The sequence below is a fragment of the Eupeodes corollae genome, chromosome 1 (assembly GCF_945859685.1).
Source record: "Eupeodes corollae chromosome 1, idEupCoro1.1, whole genome shotgun sequence".
In the NCBI taxonomy this organism is placed as follows: Eukaryota; Metazoa; Arthropoda; class Insecta; order Diptera; family Syrphidae; genus Eupeodes; species Eupeodes corollae.
Genome location: NC_079147.1, coordinates 99839819 through 99863663, shown reverse-complemented (window position 1 = coordinate 99863663; position 23845 = coordinate 99839819). Strand labels below are relative to the sequence as shown.

General features: G+C 35.4%; 1 protein-coding gene across 1 annotated transcript in view; it reads right to left on the bottom strand.

The window, feature by feature from the left end:
- LOC129942013 (uncharacterized) overlaps positions 1 to 22274 on the bottom strand; it is a 71670-nt gene extending 49396 nt beyond the window's left edge. Inside the window, exons 1-3 of the mRNA XM_056050807.1 lie at positions 22184 to 22274; positions 15689 to 16060; positions 9756 to 9843 (exon numbers count right to left, since the gene is read on the bottom strand). Coding sequence (XP_055906782.1) covers positions 9756 to 9843; positions 15689 to 16060; positions 22184 to 22274 — 551 coding nt within the window. The remainder of the gene's footprint in view (positions 1 to 9755; positions 9844 to 15688; positions 16061 to 22183) is intronic.
- Positions 22275 to 23845: the final 1571 nt, after the last annotated feature.

Sequence of the window (23845 nt, the reverse complement as noted above, 5' to 3'; positions counted from 1 at the left end):
GTCTCTCATTCCGCCTTCCCAATCATTGTAGTGTGTTCCAGACGGAACTTTTTGCAATAAAATAAGTCTTGTTATGGCTTAAAGACAATTTTATATCATCATCAGCGTATTTTCTCTCTGTCTCTACAAACTATAACAGTCAATAACTGTCAATCATCTTTAACGGAAATAGCAGAAGAGTTAAACACCTTTGCTTGGTGCAGGGCTGTAGAGACATTTCAGAAAATTGTAAGGCAGATGAGTTCGCAAGAAATTGTACAGTGCAACTCATTCTACCACGTTTGGATAATACTGGTACAAAAAACATCTGACCTACATTAGGTTTAAAGCGCTTAAAGAGCTTACTTACCTCCAAGCTGATCGCAAATAAACTTGATAATCAGTGTCATAACCGGGCACTGTCTATTAGGAAAGCACGCCAAGCGGCTGGGCATATTCTCAAATTCTTCTGCTCTAGCTCAAAAACTCAAGAATTACCTAAGAGAATTCTTCTATAATGCGCTAAGATCATTAGTCATATTAACATAATCAGTCTCTCACGTTTCGAAAGGGGCTCAAACTGGTTTCATTGAGCTTTGAAGAAAGCCTCAAAATTTACAATGGGCCATTAAACTAGCCTAAGTGTTCAATACTTCATCATGGACACGGGTGCCACCAAGTCGATAAATATCATAAACATATTTGGTATTGTAGCATCAATATTTTTGACTAGGTCTTCATTAAGATGAGATGATACAAAGGCCTTACGAGTAGTAACAGGTTGATTACGTAGCTTATTCTTATGCCCATGACGACCATAATCATCATGTTTTATTCATAAAGCAGTGGATCTACAACTCATTGAAAAGAGGTCTTAGTGACTTGCAAGTTTCAATCGTTCTTGGAGAGACTTACAGTTTTTATATCAATGATACAAACCAAACCTCTAGAATAACAATCCTATAAGCTCTAACAACCACAGGTACTACACTTTAGGAGGAAGTTCTTGTTCTCGATTGTTATCGTAAATGAAAAATATTCAGTTTATATTATGACACTTGAAATGACAGTTGAATCTGAAAAGTGTCAAATTCCAGCGCTACCAACTTGAAACAATGAAATTAATGACCCAATAATAAGCATACATTTTAAAAGTACCTACACACTTTACCAATTTTGAATTATAAACATTCTCCTTTTAACTTCAAAAATATTTCACAAAAGTTTGTGATAGTAATTTAAAGAAAAATCCAATTTGTCTCTATGGCCGGGTCTTAAAAGAGAATCCCATAACCATCAGTTACCACCTCTTTCTAACGTACATCAAACCACAAACCACAAGTATAAGAAAACAACAATGAAAAAGGACATTTCTCGAGGTAAATAATATGAGTTTGTGTATGATGCTTTTAAGATTATCCTTCTTCATATTTTATGGTTCTAAGTTTTACTAACTAGACACATCCATATCCATACCAAACTATGCTCCTTCAACACTTCAAGATAAAAGTTGAAATTCTTTGGAGCACTTTTATTTGCATATAACATTAAGCAGATGTAGAATAAGACACAATGACATTTTTGTATCCTTATTTCAGGAATGAGATGCTATTTTCTTTGCACACGAGAATTTTTATTCACATTGAAATATTTTCCACATTTTCATATTACGTTATTTTGTGTACTTTCTATGGAATTATATTCAATTTATGTAAAATTACACAATTTTCTAGGAAGTGAGTTTCTTTCAATCTGAACATAAAGGGATATAAAAATTTTGGTTAAACAGTTATTGTGTTTCTACAAAAATGTGAAAATATTAAAATTTTCAAGCCGAAGGCCTTTCTTTAATTAATTAAGCATAGAGAAGGAAATGTGAAGTGCCTTGAGTAAGAAGTTAGTATGAGGCAGAGAGTAGGTACCTAAACCTCAACCCACTAAGAGCTCCAAGCATACCTTGAATGTTTTAACTTAATTAATTGACTGTAGGCGAGTAAAATTTGTGTTCATAGTACGAGCAAGAAAAATGAAGGGTTGATTAAAATTTAATAAGTAGCAACATTATGATGAGAAACAGAAGAAAAAGTTGTGTAATTGCGCATAAAATGCAAGTAAATTGGTTTACATCCAGCGATGTTTTTCACTTATAGGCATTTACATAAATTTCAAGTTCAAGAAGTTAAAGATTCCATTCACATAAGAATATTTTAATTAATTTTTAGTAACCTGTGTACAAGATTTTTGAGAAATCTTCAGGGGCAAATTGAATTTAGGTTAAGCCAGTTACAATTTGAAATCGGATAAATGTCTCATATTTGTACTTTAATGAAGTTTTAAATTTTGTGTACCCACAAAACCGCCAAATGAATAAAACGCTTTCATGAAAAATCAAAAATTCTGCAATTGAACTTTAAAATTCAGTTAATTATTCTCTCTTCAGTGTTTTGGTGGGTGGTTACATTTTAAGGGTCAATGTGGATTTTAAAAAAGAGGCTAGGATGCGACCCACACTGATAACTTAACATCCCGTCTGTCGAATTGTCTTGCTTAAAAGTTTGTAGTTCTTTGTGTTGGGTTAAAAAAGTTGTCAGTTGAATTATTCTTAGGAATTTAAAAATTAACAACAATATTTATTTTTTTTTTCTCCAAATTTACAGCGTTAGCCCCTGAGCTTTATTTATTGTTATTGCAAATGCTGTTTTCCGAGGAAACTGTACTCTTTAATTCTTAAACGGCAAATTTGTGGGAATTATGGAATTGTAGCGGAAATAAAACCTTTTTTCTTTTTAATATTCCAGTCATGATTATAGCTTTTACAATATTTCGTCCTGGGTGAGTAATCTGTAGCCGTGTACCACATTACATAACGTTGGTGCATCAAGATTTCTCATTAACAGGGCTCGAACACAAACCTTCAATCTCAAGTTATAAGAAAGCACCCCTGATAGTTCTACTCTATAGGGTATGATGTAACTTGCTCCGTGTCCATAACGTTGTCTATTGAAATGTACTCGACGATATCATACTACCCCCCCCCCCCCTCCCTACAGCAATTTGACAGAATTCATGACTCAACGTAATCGAGCCGTTGAGGTCAAAAGTAACTCATGTCCTTTCTTAAGTCTCAAACAATCTGCTTACCATTTTTCATTTAAATCTGTTCATTGCTTTAGGCGTAAAAGCGATCAGACCACCTGAATTTTGCCATGGGAATGTGTTATTTTCCCGGGGCAAAAAGTAACCTATGTCCTTTCTCGGGTATCAAAATATTATCTCCATATCAAATTTCAAATTTAGGCGTAATTGAGTAACAGACAGACGAGTTACTTTCGCATTTAAAATGTTAGTATGATTATTAATACGTTTTCAAAGTGAATTTTTAAGTCTTGAAATTATAAGCAGCCTAATTACAATTTACAAGGAGCCTTAATTCTGAGAGAGGTTGTCTAATGGATCAAACAACTTAACAATTGTATCCGACTTGTAGTAAATTAGCTTTTGTATCAATTTTGTATTTTTAGGGAAAAACAACTTTTTTTGAAAATATAAATACAACAAATTAAGTGAATTTACCAAAATTTTGGACTAACTAGTTCATAAATATCATTGCATTTGCGACAGTGTGTTTCCTGAACGATATCATTTCGATACAAATTTCCTTACTTTTTCGAGCACACTCGGTCTTGTTTTACAAGTAGAAAGTTTAGTGCTATCGTCTTATGCATGGTATCAGCTTATCCAAAGGTGTCCAATTCGAAAGCCCAGTTCTTGAGATAATTCCGTAACAGAACGCTTACCTCAACAAATTGATCTTTGATGCACTTGTTGTTTATTTGTTTATCCTCCAAATTTAAAGAAAAATGGATAGAAGACTCCTTAGTTAACTACAATAATCAGGAGTTTTTAGACGTGATGCATAGCCTATGAATAGTTTCCGGATTGTTAAATCAACTGCAGTCGTTCACGATTACTCGCAAGAACAGAAAATTTAAAGGAGTCCAATCCCAGCCTCGAGACTGCCAAATGACATTGCAAAGTCTGCTGGTAACTGCTAAGATTGAATTGATAACAATGGTCGTGCGCAAAAAACGAACTGTTTGGCCTGATATTGCAATCACTGGGAAAGACTGAGTAAAGTTAGGTATTCTATATTCACAAAGTATGGCTAAGGAACGAATATCGTGTATTACGAACGTAGTTGTGCTTAAAGGTATAGATATATGTAATAATATTTTTCGATACGTTCAATGATAAATTAAGCTTTGACGGCAGTAGTCAGCATTGAGGTTTCCGTGCATAAGATTTAAGTCCATTTTCTATTCCCTAATTAACAACGCTGCCTATGTTTGAATTAATTGAGCCTATCACAAAATGTCGTTGAAAAAAAAGAATATTGTTAGATAAGGTTAAAGTTGCTGTCCGTGATGGAGAAGGATAGTTTAATCGCCGATTGTGATACCACATGAATATTAAGTTTTTTTTAAAGCTCTATGACACTAGTTTGGGAAACGTGAGAGACTGATTATTTTAATATGATTGAGAAATTTATGGAAGAATTCACCAAGGTAATTCTTGCGTTTTTGAGCTAGAGTAGGGCATGTATACAGAGAAGGTTAAGAACTGATTCCTCCTCTTCCTCATCCATACAGCTTCTGCACAAGCCATTTGAGAATACCAAGCTGTTCGGCGTACTTTTCTGTTAGACGCTTTAAATCTTGGGTAGGCCAGTTGCGTTTATGACCTGACACGTGGTGATGTTATTCCATCTAATATTTGCGTCTTGCATTAGCAATAGTTCACATGTAGTGATTAGAATGCCATCATTAGCCAAACGTTAAAGGTGAATATTAAACTGTTGTGTCATCTCTATTAGATATGATAGACAGTTTAAACTGTTATAGAGACAGAATCCAGAGATTTGATAGCGACTTGACTATCTGGGAAAATACGGATATCAAATGATGATTTCACGTTTTCTTTAAGTTAGGACAAGACTTCTTTTATCGCGAAAAGTTCCGCCTAGAATACAATAATTGGAAAGACAGAGTGAGAGACTAAATTTCGGTCGTTCAGGGTTCACACATCCACCAACCCCTTTATTTGTTTTTGATAAGAATGACAAATTGGAAACATTGTTTTCACTAAAAATAATTTAGCGAATTAAAAGTTTCGGACAGGATGCCATTAGTACAAATTTGAAGTAATGTAGGTGACAGGACAAATCCCTACATCACACTAGCACTAGCACTATGCAAAACTAAACTTAAAAGTTCCAAACTGTAATTTCTAAGAGGAACATTTGGATCGAAAATAAAATTGTATCAATTTTTCGTAGAATTTGTTTAGGATTTTCATTTCCCATAAATAATTATGTAATATTTGCGGAATTGAAAAATTTGACATTTCTAGAGTAAAAGATTTTTATAGATATGTTTGTGCGTGCGAACGTTTGTACCTCCTTTCTGTTTTTCGTCGTATATATCTCAAGCACCAGTAGAGCTATCGACTTCAAATAAATTTTTTTATACAGATTAAAATACAGAAAGAAGCAAAAAGGACTCACAAGAAGACTGAGTTTGTCATTTTTTTGCCATAGCAATTTGGTTAACCCAAAATATCTCACGAAACAATAAAGTTAGAGACTAATTTGACGTAATTTTGAAAAAAAAATCATTGCCACATCGAGTATTTTACTAACAAATTAATTTTATGCAACGTTTTTGACATCTGGTAAAATTTTGTGAAAAATGGAAAAAACAGTTTTTTTTACAAAAAATAAAAACCCAAGAAAACATTACCAAAAGTTGGTTAGCATTGATTTTCGACCTGAATATTTTGTTTAAAAAGTTAAGACATTGCATTTTGAATAATTAATCATAAATAATAAGTGTTGAAAAACATTCAACAAAATTTCGGGGAAGATCGAATCCACAGTTTTTTTTACAAGACATTATTAAAACTCGGTAAAAATTGATTTTCAAACTAATTTCATCTTATAAGTAAAATGCACTATAAGGTCTCACAAACTTTCTCATTCAAGAGTATTTTAAAAAAAAATTTCCTGAATTTTGGGTTAACCAAAATGTTCACCTTTTTTTAATTGCTAAAACCACCCATTCATTACTTTCTGTATAGCAAAATTTATTCGAAGTCGATATTTCTACTGTTTCTTGAGCTATAGACACATTTTCGACTCAAAGTATAGCTTCTCACTGGGACTCTAACAAAGAATCAAAAAGAATTTACAAGAAGGCACGATAGAAAAAACTTCTAAAGCCGCTAGGTTACGGAAAATATTTTCAACTAATCCAGCTATGCCAAGCTCCTGGACAAATTCAAGTAATGAATCGCTGAACTTACTACTGGATAATCACTTTCCTGATAGCTCTCTTACCGAAACTTGCAACAGTAATATAAGTTCAAGTCCCAATATAACACATCCTTAAGGTCTGATCGCAAGGGACAAGCTACAATGGGCTCTTAACAGCTTCAAACCATTTTAATCTGCGGGGCCAGATGGAATAATACCAGCCGAGCTACAAAAGAATTCTAACATAACTGCACCAATCCTTAAGGCAATTTTTACCAGCTATCTTTACCTTGTCCATGTTTCCTCGGCATGGAAGTTGAGGTTATTTTTATACCCAAAGCAGGTAAATGCTCCCAAGACAATCCTACAGATCGACGGCATATAAGTCTATCATCATTCCTTCTTAAGACCTTGGAAAGATTGATTGATATCCATTTAAGGGCACGTATCGATACAAGACTTCTGTCTTCGTCTCAACATGCCTATTGTAAAGGTTAATCGGTGGTAACAGCGTTACACACCTTAATCCATCATAAAGACTTTATAATGGTTGCTTTGCTTCACATCGAAGGTGAATTAACAAAGTGGATACATCTGCAATGACATCTGCACTAACATCTCTAAATGTAGAGAGTTCGCATCGGGAGTTTATTCATTAAATGCTGACTAGTAGAATAATTAACTCAAATCTGGGCAACTTTTCTGCCAGACGATTCGTTAGTAGAGGGACACCGCAAGGTGGTGTTCTATCCCTTCTCCTCTGGAACCAAATGGTAAATGAAATCCTAACTAGTCTGGATGCGGAGGGTGTCAAAGTGAGATCGCCTATGCGGACGACGTTGGAGAACGTACAGGAAAGAGTCAAAAAAAACTATTGTAGCTCTCTTTTCTTGCAAAAAAGCTATTGGTAATAAATGGAACTTACAATCGTGTACCACGCATTCATTATACACATCGTATTTAGACAAGTTTTAATGTACGGTGTGGCAGTATGGTGGACTGCTTTAGAGAAAGCCATAAACGGCGACAAATTAAATTAAGTCCAAAGTTCAGCTTGCCTATGTTTAATCGCTTCGCACGACGACATCTGCGATATTGGACACCTTACTGTACCTAACACTTCTTGACACATTTAGCAAACAAATAGCTGCAAGCTCTGCTATTCGCCTCAGAGCTTCGTCGCAGTGGATTTACAACAACATTGGCCACTCCGTAATTCTTAACTATTTAGAATCAAGTCTAAAGCACACATTACTACACAATCCCACAACTGCAATTCGACAAAACTACCAGATTTCTGTACCCCCCAGAAAGTGCATTCCTGGAAGACGAGTCAATCCATTTTTATACAGATCATGGTTGAAAACAAATGAAGGTTTGGTGGAGGTGTGTACTCTGAACGAAATTAAGTTTCTCATTCCGCCTTCAAAATCATTGTAGCGTGTTCCAGGCGGAACTTTTGGTGATAAAAGAAGTCTTGTCCTGGCTTAAAGAAAACGTAATATGTATCAACATCTGATATCCGTATTTTCTCAGATAGTTAGGCTGCTATCAAAACCCTGGGCTCTGTCCTTACAAACTCTATAACAGTTAGGCGCCAGGTGGAACAACATCACTACGTGCCAGGTTACAAAAAACACCTGGCCAACGCGCCTACTATCAGAAACTGTACGGACGAGGAAGAGGAGGAAACAGTTCTTCATCTTCTCTGGACATGCCCTGCTCTGGCTCAAAAACGCTAGAATTAAACAAATTAGGTGGCGCAACATTCCGTAGAGAACCAGGGCCTAGTGACTTTCGGCTCTCAACCATTCCTGTCTGCGGGTAATGTTGTCAGAGATAGTAGGGACATACAGTTTATATGCCGAACAGCTAGTTTGAAAAAGCACTTTTCAAGACAAGAATTACTCTTGGATGGTTTGTCAATTCCTGGCAAGAGGCAGTACCCGTAAAAAAAGTTAGGTGGCACAGGCCGGAATCGAACCCAAGACCTCTCGCATGACAGTCCAACGCACTAACCACCATGCCGCAGGTACTACAAAAAACTCAGAATAATCAGTCTTTCATATTTCGTAAGGGACTCAAACTGGTGCTGTTGAGCTTTAAAGGAAGCCTCAAAATTAATGTGGTATCACAATGAGCCATTAAACTGGCCTAATTGTTAAGCTTCTATCTAGGACAGCCACTTTAACATAACCTAACCTAATCTAGGGAGCTTGAAACGTCGAGAAATGTCAACATTTTCAATTCGAAAAATTGCACCGATTACAACACCTTCATATGGGAAGTTATAAACACGACTGACGCGAATTGACTACAAACCTTTATTTCCAAATTTTAAATCAATCGCCCCAATGCATTGGATTCAGGGGGCCAGGACAGACAGTCATACAGATGAACGGAATCAGGGCACCCACTTTTTTTTACCTCTCTACCAATGTTTGATCGAAATCTCGATTGTGATTTTTTTACGAATTCGAAAGTTTTCATAGATTGTCTATATGAGGCAGGTAAAAATATTGTCTTCGGCGTTTCCTAATTTTTTTATAAAAACCCAACAGTCAGTTTTTCACAAAAATTAAAATCTACAAAAATTTTTACCCACATTGGTGTTCGATTTTCGATATCTCTTGAATAAATGAAGGTAGGTATTGTTTTAAGAAAAATCCAAGCTGTAATTGTTAATGTCTGAAATAAAAATTTTCAAGAAACGCTACTAAAATTGACAAAATTGATTTTCCACTAAAAATCTCTTAAACGACCTTAAATTCAACGCAACCCATCATATTTTGAGCCTATGAAAAATTGAATTAATTTCAATTCTAGAAGAATCATGAATATCCCTAAAAGACGGAAATAAACTCAGAAACTTGAGTTTTTAAATTGTGGTTGGCAATCTTTCAAATTAAACCATAAATGGTAAAGTTGATAAATTGCTTGCAAATAATTTATAATTTAATTATAAATTTACTCGTAAGAGGAGACATTTAAACACGAGAAGATGCTTGATGAGCAAACGTTTATAACAAATTTACCATTAATATCGAAGAAAGATTTGACTATTTTAAATATTTATCCCAATAACTCCTTAAAAATTCAATTTAAAAAAGTGACAAAATTAAATACATTGGTACTTCACACAATTCTTTTTATGGAGGACCATAGATGTTTTCTGTGGGTTTATCTACTTCTTCATCAGACATCCTTGTACATAAAATTCGAATTCCTAAGTTCCTTTTTCCCTAAAAGTAATTCCATGCAGTCTTTTATTATTCAACTTCCATTTGACACCCAATACACAATAAAGAAACCAAAAACCTTCAATAAAATTCAATTTTATTCAATTTTCTTGTTTTGAAAAAATAGAAAACATGTAATTTCAGCCACAAACCAACTCTCCCACACCCACTCCCCCACTTAACCTAAGCCTGCAAAATAGAAAAATAACAATGGATCAAGCACTTACCCAAAATGTCGCTTTTTTTGTTGATGGGACGCCAACTGCCTGTGACAATGAAAAGCTCTATCACACACGTTACAAGTCAAGGACTCATCTGTCAAAGAGGAAAATAAAGTTTTATAGAAAGACTTTTTATTTTTTATTTTGATGTTAAGATACAACAAAAAATATAAACCTAAATTGAAACATAATAAATAACCATTAGCTATTGTACCTTAACCGAAATATATCTACGAGAAGCCAGAAGAGGTATTCCAATACATATATCTTTGTTTTTTGATTAGATTTGTGTCATCTTTTGATATTCCTCTGTTCTATCTAATTCGAAATATGAGAGGAATGCCAAATTAAAGGAATTCAATGTTGGTGTCTCTTATGGGAAAAAAAGGTCTTGTTTTAAGTCTGATTTTTTAATTACCAACAACATGTTTTTATAGAAATCATTTTAAAAAAATTAAATAAAAGATGTAAGGTACATATAATATTGTTATTGTTATAAACTTGAGTATCAAATCATTTTAAAATTAAAGGGTTTTAGTGAGAAGCACTAACTCCCTTAATTTTTCGAAAATTTCAGGGATAACACAATTGTTTCAAAATTGTTTTTTATTACAAAAAGATGAAAGATAAAATTCTTAGAGAAAAGGTAGAAGTTTTTGAATTAAAAAAGGCTCAATCAATCAAAAACTTTACCTGATATTGAAATTTGATCAAATTTAAAAAGCTATCAAAGTTCACGGAAGTGCCTCGACAATTTGAGACATTATTTCCTTTTTATCGTACAAAACTCAGCAAGTTTGCTATTTCCGTGTAAACTAATAAAGCAAGGTATTTCAAATTTGCAAAACTTACAAGACTAGACGATGATTTGTATCGTATCGAATTTCATCTCCATGACCAAAATAGTAGCTGAACTACAGCTAAAGCACTTAAAATACTGTAACTGACTGATTTACAACATTAAAATTATAAAGCACTTCCCAACACTGCTATTTTAAGGAATCATATACTTAAACAATTTCTTTTGTACATAAAATGGCCCAAAAATGCTTAGGATTTAGAAATAAATTACAAATTAAAAATTCCTAAAATTCTATTAGAATCAGAAATACATTTCGAAACAAGCGTACATTTAGTTTTAATTTGCAATTTAAATATTTCCAAGTGTTTAAGTTTAAGCTAAGTTGGCATTGTGCTAAATAAGAAATCGGTAGCCTAGTCGAGGCGGCGGCCGGCGTCCGAAGAAGTCGTCTAAATTCGTTTCTGATATCCAATGGAATAAATCAAAACAACAATGCACAGGCGCTGTTCTGGTTGATTTGGAAAAGGCCTTTGACACCGTATGGTTAGAGGGTCTTTACCTAAAACTGAGCAGGCTTGGCATAAGCAAGCCATTGTTGTATATACTTCATGATATGCTTAACGGTAAAAAGTTTATTGTCAAAAGTGGCAATGTAATTTCCACTACAACATTTTTAATAAAAAATGGTCTTCAACAGAGAGCGGTGAATTCGCCGATTCTCTTTAGCATTTACACGAGCGAAATGATAGGTAGTCTTACAAAGGCAATTGCGTACGCCGACGATCTAATTGCGAACAGAACGGCCCGAAAGTATGAGGTTATTAGAATTCTCTTGCAGCGTGATTTCGACAAGATTCAGCGATATTGCGACGACTGGAAACTGGCTGGGGCCACGGGGGATACGTGCAAGAATTGGCGCAAGATGGTCATCGTTGATCTTCACGGGCAGCCATTGGCGAGCAAAAGTGTAGTGAAGTACCTCGGTATCTGGTTAGATCAGTATTTATATTTCGACGGACATATAAATGCTGCTCTGACCAGGGCCAGAAAAGCTTTCATTCTGACGAAACGGCAGTTTTTTAGCAGTCGGCTTGACCCCAGAGTGAAGGTAATTTGCTACATGGCCCTCATACGGGCAATGATCGTTTATGGTTGTCCTGTGTGGTTCAACGTTGCCCCTTCCCAGATGGAGAAGTTTCAGGTGTTCGAGCGGCAGTGTTTACGACGCTGTACTGGCTTATATCGAACTGCCGAATCTTCTTATGTGCATTACTATTCCAACGAGGTCCTATAGAACAGGGATCGAATTAACAGAATTGACAAAATTGTGATAAACCTCGTTCGAGTTCACATTGCAAAAGTTATGTCTTTGAACATCAATTTAATTTTCGGGGCGTTCTATCCAAACGACTAGTATTTTGAAAGTGCACGCTTGAGCGGCTTTATTCCACCAGAGGCATTCCTCTTTTTAGATAGATGCGGTCTGGTACAGGATACCACGTCAGACTATGATCCGTGGATAGGCGACTCCTGTACAATCGGGACGTTATGGCACAAGTCAGAGCTTAACTCTTTCGGTCAGTTTAATTAACTTACCATCATAGGATGTTATTGTAATGGGTCCGATTTGTCGAGTTAAAAATGTTGAAATTTCTCGACGTTTCAAGACCCCTGGAGTCGAAATAAATGATTTTTAGAGAGTTGTTTGTGCGTGTTTGTACACGTACGTTCGCGAATTTTTTTAAGTCGTCCATAGCTCAAGAACAAGTAGAAATATCGACTTCAAAAAAATTTTGTTATACAGATAATAATGCAGAAAGATGCAAAAGGGACTCTCAAAAAAAAAGTTAAGTTGGTGGTTTTTTTACCATAGCAATTTAAGAAAAGAGGCTGGGATACGACCCACACAGATAACTTTCCGTCTTGTCTGCCGATTTGTCTTGGTTATGAAGTTTGTAGTTTTTGTGTATTGTTAAAAAAATTGTCAATTGAATTATTAAAAAAAAAAAAAACAATTACATTGAACTTCTTAAAACACCCAAGGGCCGAAGAGTACCGGAGTTTTTGAGCTTTGAATGAATGCTTTTAAATGTATTGAGATTATTGCCCTAAAGAAAAAAATGTGCTTGAGAAAGAATGTTTGTTCTTGGAAGGCACAAGGCAGAAAAACGATGATCGGGAATATCTATGTTGATGAAACCATCAAACTTCAAAAATATCTTAAAAGAAAATGTCCATGCAATTTTACTTTAAGCACATCTGAATACTGGCCGACGCCCACGCAAAAACAAATAAGTAACAATTCAGATACCGATGAATACATTAAAACTGAAGCTTTAACAAGATAACCAAAAAAAAATGCCTCCACTGCTTCACTTGGCCCAAAACCAAAATTTCTTTTTAGTGTTGCAAAGGTGGCAGAGAGATTTAAAATATCAGACGAGCTACTACAACAATTGTAACAGCGGTTTTGTAAGATTATGGTCAGATAAATGATACAGATCAGTAATATATTATCACATTGACATTTACAAATAAACAGTTATAATAAATTTTAACAAATAAATAAAAGCTTATTGGCTGGGAGGGGACTAACAATAACACCGAGATAAAAAATGGAATCATTTGAACAATCGAAACAAAAATAAAACGACCTTTGCAATGGTTCTTTGTTTACCCCATGCCAACGAACTACTATTAGGGACTACTACTACTACATGAAAACGTTGGATTTATGAAACATTAAATGCCACGCGTTTTTTATTCCCTACTATAACTACAATGGTATTTAGGTCGGAATTTCATGAGCTTATCATATTTTATCGTTGCAGTTCCACATCCGAAGAGGAGAGATGTAAGTCTGAAAACGAATATGCAAAGCTAAAAGTACTATCGTCAGCGAAATAATGTATTGGATTAGATGTTGCAGACAGGAGATCATTAATAAAAATGAGAAAGAATATTGGAGATAGAACAGAGCCTAAGGGCACACCAGCATTTACTTTGTAGTTTTCAGACTGGAATCCATCCAATATAACTTGTATTGAAAGATTCGAAAGGTAATTATTAATCCAATGAAGGAAGGATTCATGCAAACCGAAAACACGCATTTTCGATAAGAGACCCTGCTGCCAAACCCTATCAAATGCTTTTGAAATATCAAGTGCAGTAATCTTACTTTCTCCAAAACGATGGGTGTAAAGATTTATTCCACTGTTCTGTAAGATGAACCATGATATCATCAGTGGACCTATTGCTGCGAAAGCCGTATTGTCATTAGGAAGCTTTCGATCTTCGAGATATTTCTTGAGCTGATAATTAATCAGCGTTTCCATGACCTTGGAAACTATCACTATCGAGGAAGCAGCATAACCAGTTGAAGATCCTAAAATTATTATTGAAACCGTTCCAGTTGGCTTTCTCGTATTTTTAAACGGTTCTCTTAGGAGGTCTTTCTTTAACTGGAGAGTTTGAACACGAGAAATTTGGTGATATGACACAATTATCAGATGTGCCTAGAGAAGATAGAACACTAATACTGTACTTAACAGAGTCAGATGTAAGAAACAAGTAAAGAGTGTTTTCTGCTCGACCAACCACGTCCGTTATTCGAGTGAGGTGTTTCAACTCAGCGAAGATCTCAGCACACATTCCTTCAAGTGTCGTCTGGCCCAAACGTTGAAACCATGAAGAATTGTGTACATTGAAATCGCCAGTAACAACGATTTCAGTGCGAGGATAGGACGAAACAATTTTTTGGATAGAATCAGACAGCATCAAATTCTAAATCATGAATACAAATGTTAGCAGGATCGGAATCGTCACCTACTTGGGTTTCATTAAGTGTCCTATCATGGCCTCTATGAAGCAGTATGTCGTTATGCCAACAGAAGAGTTGCTCTTAGCTTACGATTTTTGCAATAATGGGCTCTTAAAATTCAATTCAGTCATTGCAAATATATTTGAACTTATTTAAGATTTAATGGGGTGAATTCTGTTTTGTATACATGTAGTTTTTAAGAAGAAATATAGCCCTTTTTGCATTTAATGTAATATTCCCCCTCAAGGCGTCAAAATGATTGATGACATTAGTATTATCAACTTTATTACGTTACTGCAAAATCGTCATAAAGTTTCCTGTCTTACTCTATTTTAACGTTACTTTAATGGACTATGCTCAAATGAAATAGACAATTGCATTCATCTCCTAAACAATTTAACTATAATACCCGCGCTTCTAGGAATTCCAATCAGTTTACCGTTGTGCTTTACTTCCGCCCTGTTATGGAGTACAGAGATTCATTTTTAGCCGTACTACGCGAATGCAATGTACTATCATTACAATGTTGAGGAATTTGAAATAAATGTGCACCGACACCTCTATCCAACCTTTTCTGTTCTCCCATACTCACACTGTGTCTTTGACATATTGAAAGTATACAAAACCCTTTTAGTTTTCTCTAATTAAAAAAGAAAATCGTTTTGGGCTTATCTGAGCCCAGCAGTGTTTTCAAAACACATTCAATAAATTGATTAAACATTATTCTGAATTACAAACGTTTTTCAAAACCAAGTCTGTTTATTATCAGATGGCAACCCAAATTGAGCAAAAATCAAGTGACAGCTGTCCAAAATACCAACTCCGAAAAATGTACTATCGGATTGAAAACTAAACTTCTTATTTTTTGACTTATTTCTTATAATTGATTTTTATTTATGCTTCAAGGCCAAGGGTGATATTTCTTTTAAATTTCAATTTTTAACATCACACAATTGAGCTTTTTCAGGATATCCGTAATTAAGGGTATAGACATTTCCAAATAAAAACACCCTCAATAAAAGTCAAACATTTCAAGTACAAAATCTCCCTCAATAATTTTTCACTAAAATTGAATGATACCTACTTCCATATGTAATCGCCGCCTACAAAAATTTAAAGCTCATAAAACGAAAGTCTGTTTTACGACCTGCTGTAACCCTCCTTTTAAATATCCCCAAATGGCTTACTAATGCTAAAAGCTGGAACCTTGAATCATTTCTATTTCCCCTTAGCCCTCTTCTCCTATCGTAAATCTCCCATAAATAATTCTTTTTGGTTTTGAATTTTAAATGATACACATTCGTATTATTTTCATACCATAATCCTCGTCGTCGGACATGGCCATTGCCTGTAATCGGCTTATGGTATTTGCGTTAATCTCCTTTTGTCGTCGGGATGTGTCGTTTTTTGATGATGGTCCATCCAGTTCCAAGTCCGAATCATTCTCAACATAGTTACCCTGCATATCGTGGTGACGATGATGGCCATCATCGTTATCTACAGGATGTTGGTGATGGCGATGTTGTGTCGTCGTCGTAGCACCACCATTGTTATCCTTTGACGAAATCATTTCAAAATTCTCCAGATCATCGAAGGGATCGTCGATATTGTTCTTCATTGAGGAACCATCATCTGAATCCACACTCAATCGGCCATAAGCTTTCCGAGGGGGACGTTTCACGTACTTATCTGTAATAGAAAAGAAAAACCATAGATGAGAAAAAGGAAATTGAGTTTTTGAATTTTTAGGGCTAAGTAAGTAATAAAAGTATGGTGAAATATTAATAAGTTGCGTCAAAGATTTCAATAAAAGTTTAATGAGGCTAAACGAAATCAAAAAAGAAAGGAGGGAAAAGAAAGTGGAAATGTTATGATAAGACCTTTTTCTTTTATAGCATCATCTTGCATGTCTGAAGAACTGAGTGGTATTATATTATTTATGGAAGGAGGGATGATGAATATATTTTCAAAAACCAACACAGATGTCAAAGTTCATGCAGAGATAAATTATGTGAAAACCAAATTTTATATTATTTGCGTTTCTATGCAAATGATCTTATATTCCAATTCGATTTATCGATTTAGGCAATAAAAAGAAAAACGTATGGAAATTCAATAATGGGGATAGAAAATTTGTATAATTTTTATTTGCGTAGGATTTGCATTTTGATTTCTTCGTAAATTTTTATAAAAGGGAGCAAAAGATAACTTTGGTACTTTAGCAGATAAAATGAGTTATTTAAACAGAAAAAGGTTTGAAGAATCACCTCTTCTTGCTATTGTACATATTTTTTTTCGAATGAAAGCTGAAAATTTGGGCCATTGTATTCAAACAATTTCGTCTACAGGTATAAAAGGTCATCACGTAAGATGCAGAATTTTTAATGCAGAGTGAGCTAAGTGCCATGTCGGGTAACCGTTGGCTGTTTATCTTTATATCATCCAATTCAGAGCAAAAGAAGTTAGTAAACAAAGTGACCAAAAGCGTTCACAGTTGGCGGAGTGATACATGACCAAAGTCGTTCTTTAAAGAAGTATTGGTCGATAACGCTCAAGATCTGTAACGCCAAACTGTGATTTTTTCACGATACTCATTTTTCCAGCTTCTACAGGTATGTTATGTTTTTAAGCGTGTAGGCCGACCATGAACCGTTCTCCTCTGACACCCTGTCATGGACATCGGAGATTGTTTCGGATATATCTTAGAGTGATCGTTTCCTGAACTGCTAAAAATTATTCACCAAAAATAGTCCTATTGGTAAGATGGTTATATGATTATTTCGAAAGTTACATAAACCGTGGTACCGTGGCATGATGGTTAGTGCGTTGGACTGTCAAGCGAGAGGTCTTGACTTCGATCCCTGCCTGTGCCACCTAAAGTTTTTATTCACGGGTACTGCCTCTTGCGAGGAATTGACAAATTCTCCAAGAGTAATTCTTGTTATGAAAGTGCTTTCTCAAATTAGCCGTTTGGATTTGGCATATAAACTGTGGGTCCCCTCCATCCTTTCAATTACTCGCACACAGGAATGCTTGAGAGTTGTAGGTCAGTAGGCCCTGGTTCTCCAGGGACTGTTGCGCCACATTATTTATTTATATAAACAAAGCACATGTTTCGAACTTGGTTTTTTAAGGCTAGGGTTAATATTAGTTAATGTGAACAGAGCAAATGAAATGCAAACAGAGCTCAAATTTTTTGCAATAAATGCAGTTTTGAACAAACGCACTAAATAAACCTTCAGAAGCGTTCATTATCTGTCACATGCTTCAATATATCCGTTCTATACATAACAATCAATTTGAAAGATATAAATCAAATAAAATTTAGTGCCTCTATAGTTAGAAGAAAACTATCAGGATCAAGTGGCTTTCAACTATTCACAATTTCTATGTTCAAGTCAAGTCAGGAATAGAAGTGATCTAGAATTTATCTTTAAGATTTATGAATTCCTTACCTAACCTAACCAACCAGATATAGTCTAAACAAAATGGCAGTTAACTTTTCTTGATTTTTTCCTTATAGATTTTTGTCCAAAAATATCTCACGATATTACGTAGACATCTATTAATGACTCTTTAAAGTTTCGTAATGGCAACAAAAGCTGATCTTTCAGGGGCCTTGTTAGTATTACAATACTTTTTTATAAGATTGTTGGTGTTCTTATTTTTCCAAGACACGGTGTAGCATTAGAAACATCGGGTGCCTAGTACCGTAATTTGTGATCGGGTTCGAAACCCAGTGAAAAGTTTTTGGGTGTAGCAAATTAGAGAGGAGGAAGACGTGTTTCAACTAAGTCACCTATTCTTTCATTTCAACGGTGGCCTTTAGGTTAAACTACTTAGTGAACACCTTATAGGGTTACTAAGATATATTCGTAGCTCAGGCCAGTAAGGAGTGCCTATGCCGGCTCTTGCCCTTGGTCCTTAAGGCTGAAGGTCGTGCGTCAGGATGACTTTCTGACCACGTAAAGAACCGCCAATGGCAAAGCACTCACAAGCCTCGGATACGGAAGGATTTATCAAAGTTGACTACCAAAACGATTGAAGGACAACCAACTTCGGATGCATGTGGAATATTAGGTCAAATAATAGACTACTTGAAGTCGAAGAATTAGCGAAGACCCTAGACTGATATAAAGCAGATACATATCGACGCCATCCAGAAAACGCGATGGGATGGGCCGGGCAAAAAGAGGATAGAAAACTGAGATATTCACTATAGATACTGGTACTAAGAAAACCAACAAAGCTTATTTGGAAGTGGCTTTTTCATTGGAGCCAGGCTTAGTCTTAGTCTATAGGTCACCAACGAGTGCCTCATGACCACATGGTTTGATGAGGAACGTCGGCAGGAAAATGCAGCCAAACAACAAGCAAGCAAAGTAGCGCTGCATAGAAGGACGAGAGCTTCTTACGAGCTCTATCAACAGAAGAGGAAAGAGAAACAGCGACTTATAAGAAGAAAAAAGAAATATCATAAGAAGCCTAAGGAGGAAGGTGTTGAGAGGTTTATTTGCACAAATAAGTCTTATGAGCAGTTGAAACGAAATTCACAAGTACATAAACCTTGAACCGAAGGCTGCAAAGACAAAAGTGTGAAACATTATAGTGGAACTGCAGTCAATGCTAAGGAAATGGAAAGACCACTTCTGGAGACTGTATAACAGCGACGACGAACCAAATTCCGCTGTAAAGCAGGGTGATCAATTCAATATAGACGACGAAAGCAAACAATCCCATCTTTCCGAAATAGACGAAGTAAAGAATTTCATATCTAAGCGGATATCTAACAAAGACGCTGAAGCAGATTGTTTCAATGCCGATCTCTGCAAAGTAGCTTTAGAGAATTTGGTTAGGAGTATGCACCAAATTATTGGAAAGATATGGTCGGAAGAAAAAATGCCCGATGGAACCTCAGAATAATATGACCGATACTGAAAAAAGGAGGCTCCATAACCTGCACCAACTATAGAAGTGCAGTTGACCTTACCCAACTTGGAGTAAGAACCAGGCTATATCTAGCTAGGGAGCGAGGTAGATGGAGAAATTTGATGGTAAGACATTAGTTCACACAGGACCGTAGCATCACCTAAAGTATGTAAGTACGATACTAGTCAGTTTAGGAAAGGAGAAAAGCTCCTTACATCATCCCATAGGAAACCCAAACATATTGCGGAATTGTTGGTTTTCAATTGTGAGAACTGTAAAGTTTTAAGTTTCCTTGGGGCTAATGCAACTCAGGATAGTTTCAAAGGTGGTGAGTAATGTTCGAGCAACATTGAGTTTTCGACCTATTAAATTGTACTCAATTTTTGATCCACTGTTAAAAAGTGTTGTATAGGTGAGCAGAATTTAAAAATCTTATCATTTAATGCTTATTACCTTATCACGGGAATCTAAAAGCGAATATAAAAAGCTGAGGGTACTGTCGTCAGCGGAGCAGGTAAGTGGATTATGGGTTTTAGACAGGAGATTATTAATAAAAACTATAAATAGTGTCGGAGACAGAACAGAGCCCTGGGGCACACCAGCATTTATTGTTGTTTTTCAGGTTTGAACTCAACTAATAGGGTCGGTTGGGGTTAATGTAAACGACCGTTATTTTCACGTTTACAAAAATTAAAATATGAAATGTCGCGACACCGCGCCGCCGGTCATTCCTTGTACGTTTTTGTTGCACGTTTACATTTACCTCAGTAATTAAAGCATAAATGTAAGCATAGTTTGGGGTAAATATAAACGTTACTTTTACTGCATCCTTTTATTCGATTAACTCCATTTCTAGCGTTTAAAATGCTCCGAACATATACAAAGAAGAAACCACAAGTAAATTATAGTGGATCTTCAAAACGCTGTACGAGATACCTAAATACCGCGAAGCCGAGGAAAAATACAAAATCATGAAATTGGTCATTTTTCAAAGAACTAATGGGCGAAAATCATCATTAGGTGCAATTGGGTCATTGAGCGAGCACCCTATCTTCCGAAAACGACTAAAGATGATAGTTAAATGTATAATTGCTCGTGCGAACATTGGATTACCCTGCAGAATATGTAAAAAACAGTGGAATAAAAACTCATTTCAAGGACGATACCCCAGGTTAGGACTAGTACTGGGATTTATAAAGCGCCACTCGGAGATAACTTTTTAAAAAAACCAGACCATCTTCAGAAATGAAGAAAAGATGTCAGAAACCGATTTGTCGTATACGATTTTTATGATAAAATTCAAAAAGTTATTGAAGATAAAAACCGCACCAATAACCCAGAATATGTTTTCTAATGTCAACGAGAGCGGATTTCATCACGATCCCAGCCGGATGAGTGGTTTGGGTGTTAAGGGCAAAGTTCTAAGCCGGATTTCAGGTAGATCTGGACGGGAATCCACTACAGTGTTTGCAGGGGTTTCGGATGGTGGCTCCACATTACCAACGTTAATAATTTTTAAAAGTGCTGCTGTTCAGGCAAGATGGACTTCTGAAGTTGGTTTTCCGGGAACACTCTACGCGGCCTCCAAAAATAAATGGATGGAGGAACCACACTTTATACATTTTGTTAAAAATATTCGTGATTGAGAAGGATTATCAGATCAAGCAGCTTTGTTGGCCTACTTGTATTGAAGGGGTCCAAAGATAGTTTCTAATCCAACGAAGGATAGATTTGTCAAAATGGTATCAGAACAGTCATAAGGTTGTGTTCGAGTTGACAAAGCTGTTCTGCCAATATTGAACATTATCTGAAACACAGACTTAGCGTCTTTATTTTTGTCTTAAATGCATTCTATGAATCTTATATACACTGAATTTCATGAAGAGTGGCGTATTGTTACTATTTCGATAATATAGCGCTTTATTTTTGCAAAGATATTTTGTGCTTCAAAGCCATCGAGTTGAAGTGTCTCACAGACTTTATTCAGTGATAGGGACCACTGTGAATGCTCAAGCAGTGGGGCGGAGCAAAATGGCCTGTTTTGATTTTTTTGGTTGCAAAAACAATATTTCCTAAACGAATAAAGGTATTGCTTAATTTTTTTTATCTTGAAGGAAATTTCCGAGGTTATAAAAATTCTGATATTTCAGAAATGTATGTTAAAATAAGAAGTTTTAACAGAGGTGATAAACATAGCAATATTTTAATATGCAATCATCAAAATCCGGGGAAATGTGTAATAAACTCATTATTTCTGGAGTGTATCGTTCTTTCAAATCTTTTTGGCTTCTTGCAGTCCTTAAGAAAGAAATAAGTGAATCCAAAGAGGTTGCCAGCTTGTTAAATAGGTAATCATTCTGCCGAATCCTTGTAACTTTATACGTATTCTGATATCGATATTTTTTGTAGTCTTTATTTTTGCATTACTGGGCTTCTTCTGACAGTTCTCCAAGTGGTAGTGATTGATATTTTGACTATAACCCAATATTTTGTGTAGAGTTGGAGTGAGTAGTTTTTCAGGATACTTTTGTTTTGAAAGCTCTGCCGTTTTCTGAGTGTACTGCTAAAATTTAACTGCATTCACCACTTCTCTGCAATTCAAAACGTTCAATATTACTTTGAGCCTCCTTATAACTTCTAAATTGACTCCAGTTATTCAAGCGGTGGCATCTGACTGTTCAAAAAATCTTCTAACAGTGTTTCCGTCATTAGTGTTTCCAAACCCTTCATTTGGTTGATCTACATCAAGACAAAGCTCATCTTGAAAACGCCTTTCGATCTCTTGTTTTCTTCTTTTTTCCGACTCCTTGATCGTAATCGATTCATCAGTACCTTCTATTTATTGTCAAAGAGTATGCGCAAGCTTCAAAATAAATTCCATACATCTGATTCTAGCCTGCAGTTGAGAGATTTCATATTCGTAATTATGTTCGACCTCAATTGATTCATCTTTATTGAAGTTCTTTTGTGTCATTTTGCATATCGGACATGACCGCGTAGACTTTGTTTCATCATACTCGTAGTTAAAAAGAACTCGTGATTCACAGTTATAGTTGTTCCTTTATTAAATTTATATATTGTTCTTTGAATATCTGCTATTTGACTTTTTGACTGTGGTATTTATGATGTAACTAGTCTCTTTAACATTTTTGTCCAGATGATCCATCGCAGCCCCATTTACTCCGTAACGTTAGACTTCTTGAAAGTGCAATTATTTGATCCTCCGCTGTATTGCTGTATGGTCCATCATGTTTTGAAGTTACTCTCTAGCTAATATTTCCGTGACTTCGCAGTTTTCGGGAACTGCTTCTTTTTTCGCAATCGTAATCATATTGTAGGATGGCAAGACATCTATGTTGTGATGTCTTAACGAAGTTCTCAGAATTTTAAATTTTTCTTTTGAGAGTCAAGGGTGTATTTTATGGGTGCATTTTATGGGATTGTGTTGGGGAGTGTGAATGCTTTCCTTGACTCTTTTGACACGAAGTGGTCTTGCAGAAGATACTGCCTGAATTATATCACTCTTTCCCTTTTCATGGTCCTTATTGTATCTTATACTCAAAGCTTCAGAGAGATGTTCTGTACATATATCCTTTGTAGCTTTCATTAGTTTCTGTTTTTTAAGTAAATGTTGCGCACTCATTGACTGGCTTCCTTGGTCTTTCCTCTTGATGTAGTTGGGAGATCACCCGCTTCCGCTGTTTGTCCGGTATTGATATGCAGAAATAAGGAAAGCCATTCTGCATTCTTTTTGAAGTTATTTCTCGATCTGTTGGCTGCTAACCATTTTCTATCAAGGTTGTAATAAAATTGTTTTAATATCTGTTTGATTGTTGTAAATCTTATCAATAAATTCTTAATCCTTATCAATAAGAGTACCTGATCATAATTCAATCGTACCCGAAAACAAATGCATTATTAACTTCCCATAGGAAGTTATTGTAATGGGTCCGATTTGTCAAATTGAACATTTTGACATTTCTCGACGTTTCAAGGTCCCTAGAGTCGAAATAAAAGATGTCTGTGCGTGCGTGTGTACGTACGTTCCTACGTCCGTACGTTCGCGACGTTTTTTTCGTCGTCCATAGCTCAAGAACCAGAAGAGATATCGATTTCAAATAAATTTTGTTATACAGATAATAAGGCAGAAAGATGCAGAAAGGGCTCTCAAGAAAATTGCGTGGGTGGTTTTTTTACCATAGCAGTTTGAAAAAAAGGTGAAAATTTTGGTTAACCCTAAATATCTTACTTGACTTGAATTAAATTGTATATAATATATTGTAACATGATACTAAACAGGTATATTTTTTGAAAAAAATCAATATAACGTTTTTTTTTTATAAATCAAAAAAACTAAAAAAAAAAATTTGCAACCTCCAAAATTTTACGACTGAAATATGATTTCATCTATAAAACAATTTTGTGCAACGGCGAATAATGTTTTTGACATCTGATAAAATTTTGAGAAAAATCTAATTGACAGTTTTTTTTACAAAAAATAAAAACCTAAAAAAAAATGTATAAAAGTTGGTAAAAAATGATTTT